Source organism: Lynx canadensis, chromosome E2 (assembly GCF_007474595.2).
Source record: "Lynx canadensis isolate LIC74 chromosome E2, mLynCan4.pri.v2, whole genome shotgun sequence".
In the NCBI taxonomy this organism is placed as follows: domain Eukaryota; kingdom Metazoa; phylum Chordata; class Mammalia; order Carnivora; family Felidae; genus Lynx; species Lynx canadensis.
In genome coordinates this window covers 54104954-54117714 of record NC_044317.1, presented here as the reverse complement: position 1 = coordinate 54117714, position 12761 = coordinate 54104954, and the positions used below count along the sequence as shown (strand labels likewise).

The 12761-nt window shown below is 59.2% G+C and overlaps 2 protein-coding genes across 3 annotated transcripts; one reads left to right on the top strand and one right to left on the bottom strand.

Annotated features, from left to right (window-relative positions):
* Nucleotides 1–297: 297 nt before the first annotated feature.
* On the bottom strand, nucleotides 298–7155 carry EMC10 (ER membrane protein complex subunit 10). Of its 2 annotated transcripts, XM_030299399.1 has the most exons (8): nucleotides 6992–7155; nucleotides 5770–5842; nucleotides 4743–4852; nucleotides 3716–3820; nucleotides 3196–3377; nucleotides 2767–2860; nucleotides 1733–1819; nucleotides 1424–1516 (listed from the first exon to the last, which is right to left on the bottom strand). In XM_030299399.1, exons 1-7 carry the CDS (start codon nucleotides 7103–7105, stop codon nucleotides 1733–1735), a joined length of 765 nt encoding a protein of 254 aa, XP_030155259.1. In that variant the 5' UTR covers nucleotides 7106–7155; the 3' UTR covers nucleotides 1424–1516. The 2 variants fall into 2 exon arrangements, with proteins under 2 accessions (XP_030155258.1, XP_030155259.1); XM_030299398.1 differs by lacking the exon at nucleotides 1733–1819 and having other exon boundaries at nucleotides 298–1516; nucleotides 6992–7153.
* Nucleotides 7156–7308: 153 nt separating this feature from the next.
* On the top strand, nucleotides 7309–12413 carry FAM71E1 (family with sequence similarity 71 member E1). The gene is made up of 5 exons (XM_030299407.1): nucleotides 7309–7487; nucleotides 7675–7793; nucleotides 8143–8273; nucleotides 11383–11656; nucleotides 12252–12413. The coding sequence occupies exons 1-5, from the start codon at nucleotides 7415–7417 to the stop codon at nucleotides 12306–12308; spliced, it is 654 nt and encodes a 217-aa protein (XP_030155267.1). The 5' UTR covers nucleotides 7309–7414; the 3' UTR covers nucleotides 12309–12413.
* The last annotated feature ends 348 nt before the right edge of the window (nucleotides 12414–12761 follow it).

The following is a 12761-nucleotide window of genomic DNA, read 5'->3' as shown; positions in this document are numbered from 1 at the left end:
TCTCTGTCCCAAAAATAAATAAAAAATGTTGAAAAAAAAATAAAGAAAAAAAATAAATAAACATCTCTCTCTGCCCCTACCCCTGCTCTCTCTCAAACATAAATAAATATTTTTTAAAAATCTTTTTTAAAAAGAGCATTTGGGGGGAACAACCGCCCACCACACCCCTTTTAGGTCGTTTCGCCAGTAGAGCCACACGAGTGCGTCCCCTTTTCATAAAAGTGTCTCCGATCTGCCGTAGAGATTCCACTTTTAGTTCTGAGTCCCCGGGAAAAGAATTCAAACTCAACAAAGAGGGCCTGGATAACACTGCTATTTATTAACCACACTGAGCAGGAAGCTACATGTGGAACATTTGGGGAACAGTTTAATCCACAGCCATACGACACCGTGGAGCGTTGCACAGCCATCACGGCGGCCCCGCGAGCCATTCGTGTGTGTTTCTGAATAATAACGTACAGTGAACGGCGGAAATTCAGTAAAGCCTGGGCACTGGGATTTCCTTGGGACCAAATCGACGGTTGCATTCGGCTGCTGAGTTGTTTTTTACTCTGATGTATTTCAATATACTTTTGAATGTTTTTAAATAGACAAAGGGAGGGGGTGATCAATAGCAAAGCCAGGCAGTGGCCTCCCAGTGCGCAGACAAGGAAGACATTCCGGACAGGGAAACGGGTTCTATTTACATCATCCGGCCCTCGACTCCACTAAGTATTAGTTTTGTTTTCACTTCTAACATAATTTCTTCATGCCCCAAAGCTTCCGAAGGCCTGGCATCCTGACAAAGCAGCCTAAACTGCTCAGGGCCATGATAAAGGCCGGGGAAGGATCCCAAGGCGGGGCTGCTGGGAGGAACCGAGCCTGGGGGGGGGGGGTTGTTGGGAGGGGACCCCTGGCCAGCCCACACCTGCTCTGCGCCAGGCCCCTCAGGGCAGACAGGTGGGAAGCACATGGCCCAATCCAGTGTCAGACAAGTTAGGGGGACCATCTAGCCCGGCCTGGGACAGGCAGGACGAGAAGACTACGAACAAAGGCACAGAGGCTGGAGAGAACTCGGCATGTTCCCAAACTGTGAGGCTCGGGGCGGAAACGGGGTGGGGGTGGGGGGACAAACACAAGGTCAGAGCTGGCCCAGAAGCTCAAGCTCCACGCTGTGGGCACGGGAAGCCTTTGCGGCTGCAGAGGGGCCACAGGGGAAGGCGGAGTGCACCAGAAGGTAGCCTCCAGCCGCAGAAACAGCAAGGACCAGAGGGAAAGGACTCCTGGGGAGGGGACGTCCTCCCATCCTCACGGGACGGACACGGGATGGGCTGGCAAATCCTTCTTCAGACAACCAAGGACACGGGCACTCTGGGCAAGAAGGGAGTTGCCTGGATGCCAGAGGACCAGGGTGCTGACAGGCCCCTCAGCGGCCACTGCCCCCACCACCACCCCCGCCGCCGCCCCCTCCCTGGCCCCCAGCGTCCGGCGCTCCTGACATCATGAGGAACAGGACGACGGGAATGATGTACATCCACTGTGGGCCAGAAAGGATGACAGACAGACAGACAGAGACATAGAAACAAGAGAATTGAGTATGAGCAGCGTTCCCCCAGGGCAGGGAAGGTGGGGGCGCCGGCGTGAGGGGAGGCCACGTGAGGGAAGGGGGCCCAGGTCCCCTACATCACTACAGGTTGGGGGAGGGCAGGTGGGGTGCAGGGAGGGTGGAGGCGGGAGGGGGCTCAGTCCTCACTCAGGCCTCCTGCGGCGGCGGCGTGGGCCCCGGGGCGGCAGGACGCAGGGCTGTGAGCAACACGGCCCCCCCGAGGATGAGGTGCCACTGGGGAGGGAGGGGGTACAGGTCAGGGCTAGGGGTGGCCATGGGGTCCTGTGGCCACTGGGGAGAGCACAGCTGGGGCAGCGGGCCCTCGGCCTCTCTGCGCCTCAGTTTCCCCGCAGTTCAGCTGTCAGGCTGCCCTGAGGTCAGGAGCTACTGGCAAACTAACGGAGGCCCCCCCCACCGGCACCCCATTCAGGGCGGTAGGGCTTGGCATCCCCACCCACAGTGGCCTCCGCCGTCCCCCGCCCTGGCCTTGTGGGACGAGCCTTCCGCCCTCGGTGCCCCCAGTTCCTCCCACCCGCCCCAGCCCGGCAGCACAAGCCGGGTCCCTCTCCAGCTCCAGACCAGCCTCCTGCACACCAACACCCATAGCCCTGCCTCCCTGAAGTGCCCCTTCGCAAAGCCGCTGGCGTCCCAGCACCCACCTTCTCTTTTCCCAATCTTCCCGTTCCACTGAAATCCCTGCCTCCCACCCTGTTAACACCGGCCCGGCTCAGGCCTCGTCCCAGGCTCCTCCCAGAACAGACCCCGGCCTGGCCACAGCCCTCTGCACCGCACTTCCTGCAGAGGCCCTCTGCACCGCACTTCCTGCAGACGGGCTCTCTCTGCTCAAGACCTGCACCGCACCTGCCCCCAGCTTGAGGGGCCATCCCTGCTTCCCAGCACTGCCGGGCTCTGGGCCGGCTCATCTGCGGAGACCGGATGTCCCGTGACCGCTGCCACGAGCAGACACAGGCAGAGGCAGGGCGCACGGCTCCACGGTCCTCACCTGGTCCGTCCGGGCCTTGGGCTCAGCCCAGGTGCCAGGGGGACATGCCCAGAGGCGACAAGCAAGCCCCGCGCACAGGAGGCCTGGAGAATGAGGAACAGGCCAAGGGCCACAGGGGAGAGAAGGGCAGAGGGGGACTCAGGATGGGAGGGAGAGGGGCAGGCAGAGCTCCACTCACATATTTGGCGAAAAAGGACTTCTGTTCCTGGGGGTTCTTGGCCTTCTGGGCCTGTTCCATCTCCAGGCGCTCAATGAAGGCAGCTGTCTCAGGACTAGGGGCGGGCCAAGGAGGAGACAGGGTAAGGCGCTGGGCTCAGCCAACAAGGACACCGGCAGCAAAGGCGGCAGGACGGAGACAATGCTGTCCATGCCGTGCCCTGCACCAGTACCCTGCGCACCCACACCCTGGGGCACCACATCCTGGAGCACCCACACCCTGGAGCACCCGCACCCTGGGGTACCCACGCTGCGGGGCACCCACATCCTGGAGCGCCATATCCTAGAGCACCGGGACCCTGGACCACTCGCACACTGGGGCACCCACATCCTGGAGCAACTGTACCCTGGGGCACCACACCCTGGGGCACCCACACCCTGCCGTCCTCACCCTGGGGCGGTGGCTGGTGGCTGTAGCTGCACAGAAGTGTTAAACAGCTCCAGATCCACATCTTCTACTTCGTGGCCCCTGCAGCCCCCGGGGTGTGTCACCACCGACACACCCACCACGTTGCCAGCCACATCCACGTGCAGCGTCAGCTGGTCCGACAGGTGCGACTCCACCAGGGAGCACTAGGGGGGGCAGGGAGGGGAGGGTCGCCACCAGACCTTGCCCGCGCCAAGACCCCTGAGCCTCCAGCCCCTCTCACGGGGCCCAGAAAGATCTTTCAAAACCCTTCGTGGTTCCCTCCACCCTCGGGCACAAGCCCAAGCGTGACAACGTCCCCATTAGGCCCTGTGCTGCCCCATCAAAGCACCCGCCACCTGGACTGTCCCCCTCCAGCCCAGGAGACCCTTGAGAGCAAGGCCAGGCCTGAGTCTTCCCTGTCCATAAACGCTGGGGTAACAAATGGTGGAAGCCAGGCTGGGGCAAGTGGGAGGAGCGAGGATGGTCCTCATCAATGACTCACCGCGGGGACAAAGGAGGAGACGTAGCCACCGGCTTCTGGGCCATCAGGGGCCCCAGGGCGCTGAGGGACCCGGACACGGTACAAGCCATTCAAGGCCGCCACATCCTGCAGGGCAGAGGAGGGTGGCAGTGAGAGGGACAGCGCCTGGCCCCAGCCAGGCCTGGACTGCCATTGGGCCCGGGGGACCCTTCTCCAGTCTCGCTCAGCCAGCACTCCCCAATCCCTGACCCAGGACTCGTCCCAGTGGGGTGGCCCTGCTGGTGGGTGAGGCCAGGAGCCACTGGGCGCTCCGCCTGGGGGAGAAACCACGTCAAGGGGAGTAGAGCCCAGCCCACTGATGGAGTGAGTCCCAAGGACACTCTTCCCACACCTGGATCCAGCTGCACCTTGGCCCACCCCATATGTGGACTCCCCAACCTCACGAGCAAGAAAGTCTCTTGGGAGGCAGCTGCGACAAAGAATCACGTGGGCGCCATACAGGAAGGCTGGCGGCGGTGCACCATCTCCCACAGGGAGGGCACGCGCCTGCCCAGAATGAAACCTGCCGTCCCCAGCCTCCCTTGCAACTGCACCTGCCCAAAGGGACAGAATGGAAGCGGACTGTGGCAGCTTTTGTGAGCTTTCCCTAAAAGACGGCTGTTCCCTCTGCGCCCCCACCCCCACCCTCTTCTCTTTCTCTGGCCTGCTGCACCTCCCTGCCCCATCTCTAGGGAGGACTGAGCCAGGTCTGGAAGGAGCCCGGCCCTCGAGGAGGCCATGGAGCGGGCTACGGCAGAAATCACAATCTTGCGTTAACCTTCGGTTCTTACAGGAATCTCTCTCTCCTCCCAAGCAAATCTCCTCCTAGCTGACTGCAAAGTGTCTTGGTTGAATCTGGGAAGGCGAGAGGAGCTAACTATATTAAACTTGGGGGAAGAGGATGTACTGGGTACAAGGAATGGTCCGGGCAGAGGCCCTGCAGCACGTGTCTCGTGCTCCAAGGCACACGTCCCCCGTATCCCAGCAGAGCCCCAGGTCCCCTCCTCACCCGGAGCCGGCCCCGCTCCTCCTCATTGAGCTGCCGCTGTGACAGGGACAAAGTGCCATCCTGCTGGTTCCAGAGCAGTGAGCCCCGCTTCCGAAAGTGGGCACTGTCATCTGTGGGGAGTCAGGGCTTAGCGACCGCTTCAACCTTCAATCCTCGCAGTGACCAGGTTGCTTCTCCCTCCTGAGCGCCCCGCCCCCATCTTCCCACCTGCAATGTGGGGACACCCCCCACCAAGTCCTGCTCTCCTATCTCACAGGGCAGTCCACAGCAGACGTCTGAACACAACAGCTCCTAAGCCCTGCGTCTGCCTTGCCGGGCAGTCACCTGATCTCTCTGAGCCTCAGTTCTTTCACTATAAAATAGAGGGGCTTCCAACCGTTAGGCCATGTCGGAATCCGTGGGGCTTTTCCGGGCAGATGCCAGGGACCGAGTCAGGAGGAGTGCAGAGGGTCCCAGCTTCAGTGTTTCAAACAAGTGTTCCAGAGTTTGGGACCTCAGACCTCCGGGCCGCACTGACATCTGTGCTCTGGGAATCTGAATGCCTGAATCCCAGTAGTTTAAGCTGGGCTGTAGAGCAGGTCCTGGCTCTGCCATTCACTTACAAAAGGACCTTATGCGATGCCCCTTTGAACCTCAGTTTCCCCTTCTGGAAAACGGGGCTATCCCTAACACCCGCCGCATTGCATGACTGCTGAGAGCACTTTTGAGTGAATACGTGCAGAACATCTAGCCACGAATGCAGGGCACAAGGTGACTGGTCTGAAAAGTCTGCTCTGAGGTTATTACCGCTGCACTGGCCTTTCTGAAACTAGGATTTATTTTACAGGTGAGGGAGTATCCAAAGGTAGAGTTCTTACTCTCGTGCCCTCCCTGCCCCAACCTCCCCCAGAATAACCCAAACACACTCCTAGGGGCAAAGCCGGCAGTAAATGGATGGCATGTCTCACACTGGGTGGCACCAGACCCACGATGTTGACTTCACCGGGCACCAGGTAAGTGCCGAGACAAGGAACGTTGCTAGACTCACCGATCTCAAATGAGTGCTCCAGCAGCAGCCCCACGGTGCCACAGCCCTCACCCTCTCGACCTTCTGCCCCCGCCTGCAGGTGAGAGAGAGGTCCCCCGGTGAGGACAATCAGAGCCCTCAGCAGGGCAAGACCACGGACCCCGGGACAGATGCAGGCTGAGGAAGGAACCTTATTTTCATACTCTTTTCCAAACATTGACACTTGTCCACGATTCCACTGGGAACCGCCCCTTCCATGAAAATTCATGATCTGGACCGTCCTCAGAAAACTAGAGCCTGCAAACAAGCGTAACCTTGCTTCTAAGGCAACTATCTCCAGGTCACTTTCACACCTAGCATCATAAACATTCATGAGTTAAAGGATACCTGCGCTTCCTTCCCAACCTAATATTCAAGTGGCCCCTTTTTTGCCTTTAACAGCCACAACAGCCACCATGCCTCCGGAATTCCGACCCTTATCAAGTACATACAAGAGACCACGCCCTCTGGGCGGTGCCTGGCTGGCTCAGGGGATTAAGCCCTGGGGCTTCAGCTCGGGTCCAGATCTCCTGGTTTGTGAGTTCCAGCCCCACATCCGGCTGGCGCTGATAGCTCGCTTCAGATCTTCTGTCTCCTCTCTCTCTCTGCACCTCCCGTGCTCGTTGTCTCTCTCTTTCGAAATAAATAAACTTAAAAAAAAAAATTCCACGCCATCCATTCAAGTTCAAATGTCTCCTACCTCGCACCCCCCACCTTACGCCCTTGCACCTACGCAGCCCTCACACCTTCGCAAACCCGTGTCCAGATTTTAATCCTGGAACTCAAGATCCCGCCCTTCTTATGCATATTCAGGAACAGAACTGTCCAATCACTCCAGAGCCCTTCTAACGGTTTCGTTTTAGCCGCCCCTATGTCTGATTCGCCAAGATTCCACCCGAGCCACACCTCCTCCTGCATATTTAAGACTGCGGATCCCTAGTGTTGTTGAGCGTTAACTTGAGGTTCTGGCCCCAACGGCGCATCCTCGTTTTCAAACCACCCAAAGTCCAGTCACCAAGAGTCCATCCGAGGCCCGCCCACTCGTGTATGTTCACGAGCTAGAGCCTTCCTAACTATACTCTCACTTTCACCTCTTCCTCTCTCCTGGCCCTGCAATGCCTCGTTCCCACCTTACCCGATGTAAACACCCGAGACCCAGGATTTCCGTCAGCCCCGCTCCCCGTCAGAGTTAGTGAGCACTCACCCCCCGCAGAGCGGTCCCGGACCGGCAGCCGCTGCCCCGCGCGCGGCTGGGGGCTGCTGCCGCCATCAGCAGGAGCAGGAGCAGCCGAGTAGCCACAGCGCCGGCCGCCGCCATTTTCACCCCTTCCCACCAGGCCAGGGGCGGGAGTGAGCCCGGCGCCTCAGAGCACGCCTCCCATGCGCCTGCGCCAGTTCCTTGCGCCTGCGCACTAGCGCCCGCCACGGGCGTCTGACGTCACAGAGTGGCTGCGGCCAAGCCCAGATCTAGGCACCTCCCCGGTCTCTAGGCACCGCCCCCCTAGAATGACGTCACAAACGGGCGTCTCTTTGGTGAGTTCAAGCCGGGTCCGCCGCGTTGTGACGTGATAGAGTCCGCGGCCCCACCCGTCCGTTTTCTCCGCAGGCACCTGCCTTCGCTCTCCTCATGGGGCGGGGCGTTGCGATGATGAGGGGGCACCAGACTAACCCGGCCCCGGGTGGAGCAGGTGGGATGACAGGTGAGAGGCGGAGCCGGGCCTGGCAGGGTTGGACCAGGTGAGGGAACCCCGTGAGGGAGGGGGCCGGCGACGCGCAGACCGATAGCCCCGATTCCCCTACCCTCAGAGCGCGGCTTCCCTGGGCCCTACCAGATGGGGGGCCCAGGCCCAGCCTCCTGGACTAGACCCCCGAACTTCGCCCATCTAGGATGCCCCCTGGTTCCAGCCGTTCCCACGGGCCGGCCCGGACGGCTGCAGCGCCACCTCCTGAGCGGCGAGTTCGATCAGCTGCGAGACTTCCCCATCTTTGAGAGCAACTTTGTGCAGGTGTGGAGCCCCAGAACCCCTGACACCGAGCCTGGGCTTGAGGCCTGACCTCCTGACTTCAGGAGCCCCTGCTCTGCCTACTTCCGACCACGCTCCCATAACATTTATCTCCTGCAATTCCGGACCAGCCCCACCCCCCAGACCTCTAGACCTTTAGCTTCTTTATGAACCCTGGCCTCTGATTCCCTTGGTTCAGTTTCCCTGACTTAACACCCGGATGACTCTTGACCTCTGACACCGGGATATCTGACCCCGGACTTGGTGTTTAATAGACTTGGTTCATGACCCTTAACCCCACCAATCCTACCTTCCATCTATCTGGCTTCTAACCTCTAACCCCTGGCCCCAGGTGACCCGGTTAGGAGAAGTCGCCAACAAGGTCACCATGGGGGTGGCAGCCTCCAGTCCAGCCCTGGAACTCCCAGACCTGTTGCTGCTGGCCGGCCCTGCCAAGGATAACGGACGCCTGCAGCTCTTTGGGTGACTGTCCCCATCCCAGCCTGGACCTCCGCCTTCCCCAGCTCTGGGCATCCTGGGCCCCCTGGAGCACCTCCTGTCACACAGATGACTCCCAGGGCGAGGCGTCTTGGATGGCTGCCAGTCCTCTGTGGGTGGCCATCCACTCAGGAGAACAAGGGCAGGGTGATACACAGGGACCAGAAATCAGACATAGAGGGACATGAGAGGGACAGCCCTCAGCCCCACGCTGGCAAGGATCAGAAGAATAACCGTTTATGTTGTGCCTACCGCATGCCAGGTGCCCCCTAGGCCATGCACATAATCTCATCTCTGGCCTACTCTTAATATGATGGGGCCCCTTAGCCCCATCCTTTGAGGCTCAGAGACCCACAGCGGGTCAGGGGTTGGTTGGGATTGGAATCTCTGGCCTCCTCATCATTACCGACCTCATGATTCTTTTTCTTTTCATGTTTCTTTATTCTGAGAGAGAGAGAACAAGCAGGGGAGGGGCAAAGAGAGGGAGAGAATCCCAAGCAGGCCTGACATGGAGCTCGATCTCACAAGTCGTGAGATCATGACCTGAGCCAAAATCAAGAGTCGGCCACTTAACCGACTGAGCCACCCGAGTGCCCCAATGACCTCATGATTCTTGGGCTCCAGTGCCACACTAAGCACCACCCCTTCAGGTCTTTCTTTTTTCATTGAAAAAGTAACGCAAACACACTCCGAAGTACAAAACATACACAGCACAAAATAACACCTTTCTCCTATCCTCGGCTCCTGCCTCCAACTCCGGCTGCAAATAACAAAACTCTTCCATACGTGTAGTATATTTACAGAAACAATGTGCCAGTGGCTTTCACTTTTTTGACCACATCTCAACAGTTAACGAAAGAAAGGGAGGGAGGGAAGGAAGGGAGAGAGAAAGGGGACACACACACACACACACACACACACACACACACACGAGTCCACAGTCCTTTATCTACAATTCTGATATCTAAAAAAAAATCTGCAGCCCACTTGGTGGTAGAATCAGATTCTGACCTACACTAAATGGAGGCTCCCTGCAGCCTTTATTTATCCCCCCCCCCCCCCCGTAGAAGCTGAGAACACAAAGCAGCGTGCTGACGCCTTACGGAGCGCGGGGCATATTCTTGCTCCTTCTCAGTGCTGTGCATCCCACCGATGAACCTCACTGCTCGCTGAGGCATGACCCACAGTGGGGGGAACTTAGGATGGTGCCGAGGGGTGCTTGGACCCCCATCATCTCCTTCAACACCCCCCCCAAATAAACACACCATCAGGATAAAAACCCCGAGCTTGCTCTGAGAATGAAGCATCGAGACTCAGTCAGCCCCTAGTCCCTCACTTCTAACCTGTCGTGGGCCAGTCTTGACAAGCACCCCTCGGTGCTCACCCCTCCTTTAAAAACCCGCAGGTGCGTGCCACATGCCGCTTTTGCACGCTGCGCCCTCCCCCACCAGCCCCGTATCAATACTCATTTCATGTCAACGGAAGCGCAACCAGCAGGCCCTTTTCTGGACACACACGAGTAAATGCTCTGCCCCCTTACACCCCACTTGCATCTAGTGCTGTTACCGTATGGCAGGGAATGTCCTCGAACGAACGCCTGCCTCCCTGGGTTCATATCCTGGCTTCACTTCGCCACTGGCTCTGGCCAAGTGCCCTACTTGTCTGTGCCTCGGTTTCCCCGTCTGGAACATGGGGATAAGAGGAGAGCCCACCTTGCAGGGCTGTCAGGGGATAGGCTGAGTAAAGGGCCATGAAGTGCTTGGGACAGCCCCTGGCCCAGGGTGAGCACCTTGTAAACATAAACTGTTATTCTTCCGCTTGGGGAATGTAGTAACAGATCGAGCCGCCTACTGAGGGACACTGATGTTGCGGCTGGTGTCTGGGGGTTAACAGCCAGTGTGGTCTGCAGAGGGCATCCAGGCGCACGGTTGTGAGGGTGTCTGTAAGATAGGTTCCTAGAGGTAGCATTGCCGGGCCAGAGTGGGGGGTGTGGCTACGCAGTGTGGTGGTTAAGAACACAGAGAAGACTTGGGTTCAAATCCCCGCGGTGCGACCTGGGCCAAATTATCCACCTTCTCAACAAGCATCCATTGAACACCTACCACGGATGTGAGCTGGTGGAAGGGCGGGGGCAGGGGGTGGGGGGAATGGGGAGCAGCTGTGAGCAAAATGGGACCAATGTCTCTGCCTTCAAGCTCACCTCCTACCGGGAAGGCAGACAGAATCAGTGGGGTGAGGTCTGTGCGGACGTATCAGAGGGGGTAGGGGATAGGGAGGTCTGCAAGGGCCGACATGGCCACACAGAAGCCTCAGGTTGTAAACAGATCTTCTCCCTGAGAAGATGCTTTTGAAAAAGACATGAGAGAGATTAAGGGGCCAAGCCAACGGGGTGGCGGGGGGGGGGGGGTAGGAACAGGGCTGTTGCTGGGGCTGAGTGAGCGAGGGGAGTGAGCAGAGAGGGAATAGAGGCGACAGATCCTGCGGGGTCTGGTGGTCAAGGTGAGGGCTTGGCCTTTTCACCGAGCCACGGGAGGGACGTGACACTCAGGTGCTGATGGGCGCCCTCTGGCGGCCGCGTGGGAACAGAGCGCGGCGAAGGCTGAGCCCGCGGCCCAGGCGGGAGAATCGGGTGACGGGGCCCGCTGGTCGCGGAAGGAGTTAGAAGTGGTGGGTTCGGGGATAGATTTGAACGGTGGAGCCGCCAGGATTTGGTGGCAGGATTGGATGAGGATGTGAGAGCGAAAGTTGGGCGAGGGGCAACTCCATGATTTCTGACCGAGCAAGTGGGAGGATGTAGTTAAGGTGGGGAAGACGAAGGGGAGCAGGTTGGGGTCGGGGAGAAGGTCAGGAATGTGGTTGATGGACCTGTTATGTGTCCGTTGTCATTCTCACATCCAACGGGGAGTTTCAAGAAGGCAGCTGTCTGTTAGAAGGACCAGCGGGAGACACAAAGGTGCTTTGGGGGTGGATAAAAGTCGAAAGGCAGAGAAATTGAAAAAGGCCTCTTTCTGGGCGGAGAGAGGGGCGCCCGGGACCGCAAGGCTGTGGAGCCAGGGAGGGTCGGCACCTGAGGTCGCCCCTTCCGCCCTCCCAGGCTGTTCCCCCTGCAGTTCGTCCAGCTCTTCGTCCACGACGAAAGCCGCTGGCAACTCAAGGTCAAGTTCCGCACAGGTCGCGCCTTCTACCTGCAGCTGCGGGCCCCACCCGAGACCCGAGACTGCGAGTTCGGCCAGTGGGTGCGGCTGCTCTACCGCCTGCGTTTCCATTCGGCCCAGGGAGCCGTGCCCTTCACGCAGGAGTACCCGACGCTAGAGGAAGGCGAGGAGGAGGACGACGACGAGGAGGACGAGCTGACAGAGAGGGAGGCGGTGCGGGGGAGGGGCAGGGGGTGGGCGGGACTGGGGCTGGGTTTCGGGTCGGAGGGAGGAGGCAGCCCGGGGAATTTGGACTAGTCTGAGGGACAGGCTGGGGACCTAGGCTCCTGAGTGTGAGGGGGGACCTGGAGGCCTGGATGCCTGTGTTGAGAGTGGCAGGAAGGCCCAGACTCCTGAGTCCTGAAAGGGTGTGAAATCTGGGTGCAGAGACGCAGGTTCTCAAGGCAGGGCAGGGTCTGCAGGGCCTTGGGTCCAGGAGTCCCTTGGCTACATAGTTTCCTAATCGGGCACCCCAGCCCCCAGCCTCTCTCCCCTTGACCTGCTGCGGTGGAATATGGGACGGAACACCTGGCCCCTGAAGGGCTGGGGTGGGCCAGACTGGATGCCCAGTTCCCTGTAAGGCCAGGGGGAGGGGAAGGGCCCCTGTCCTTGAAGAAGGGGCATTGAAACCCGTGGGGCCTCTTCCTCTGGAGACACCCCACTCCCCCCACCTTCCAGATAAGCACCGAGCCCCCCACCCACCCACCCCAAACTGCCGGTACATCCGCAGGTCAAGGCCTCTGAGACTCTCTCTCTCTCTCATACCCAGCTTCAAGCCATGGAAGCCAGACTTGACCCACAGACCTCTGAACTCTGGGGACTCTGATTCCTCCACTAGGCTCTGAGGTCACCAAAGGACCAGAGATCAAAGTACCCTACGTCAGGGCCAGAAAGATGAATTATTAAAGTTAATAAAGATCGGCCACTTAAGAACCAACAACCAGGTCATGAGCAGTTTTGCCATCGTCACCGATCCAACGTGGCTGCCTGACAGAGTAGCTTTTCCAGTGTGGCTGCCTCAGCACGGTGCTCGGCTCGGCGTGTGGCTCCTGGGGCCACCTCGAGACCTGGTGCCCACCATTCCGTCCGTCATGGCTACCTCGCCAGAGTAGCCTTCCCCATCTGGCCTTTGGTTCCTCTTTAACTCACCGTAGCTGCCACTGCAGGGCCAGCCTGCCTCCCCACTCCCCCTCCCCAGCAGCTGGTCCGAGAGGGGCGCCTCCACGGGGGTCTTGATCCACCTGTGACTTGTAATTGCCATAGCAACGTGCTGGCGGCC

Coding starts and splice junctions, on each gene's coding strand:
- EMC10 (XM_030299398.1), bottom strand. CDS start 7,105: ATGGCGGCGGCCGGCGCTGTGGCTACTCGGCTGCTCCTGCTCCTGCTG. Junction 4,853..5,769: donor GGAGCACTCATTTGAGATCG/GTGAGTCTAGCA, acceptor GACTCCCCACAG/ATGACAGTGCCCACTTTCGG. Junction 2,861..3,195: donor CCACCAGCCACCGCCCCAGG/GTGAGGACGGCA, acceptor GCCCGCCCCTAG/TCCTGAGACAGCTGCCTTCA.
- FAM71E1 (XM_030299407.1), top strand. CDS start 7,415: ATGGGGCGGGGCGTTGCGATGATGAGGGGGCACCAGACTAACCCGGCC. Junction 7,794..8,142: donor TTGAGAGCAACTTTGTGCAG/GTGTGGAGCCCC, acceptor CCCTGGCCCCAG/GTGACCCGGTTAGGAGAAGT. Junction 8,274..11,382: donor GGACGCCTGCAGCTCTTTGG/GTGACTGTCCCC, acceptor CCGCCCTCCCAG/GCTGTTCCCCCTGCAGTTCG.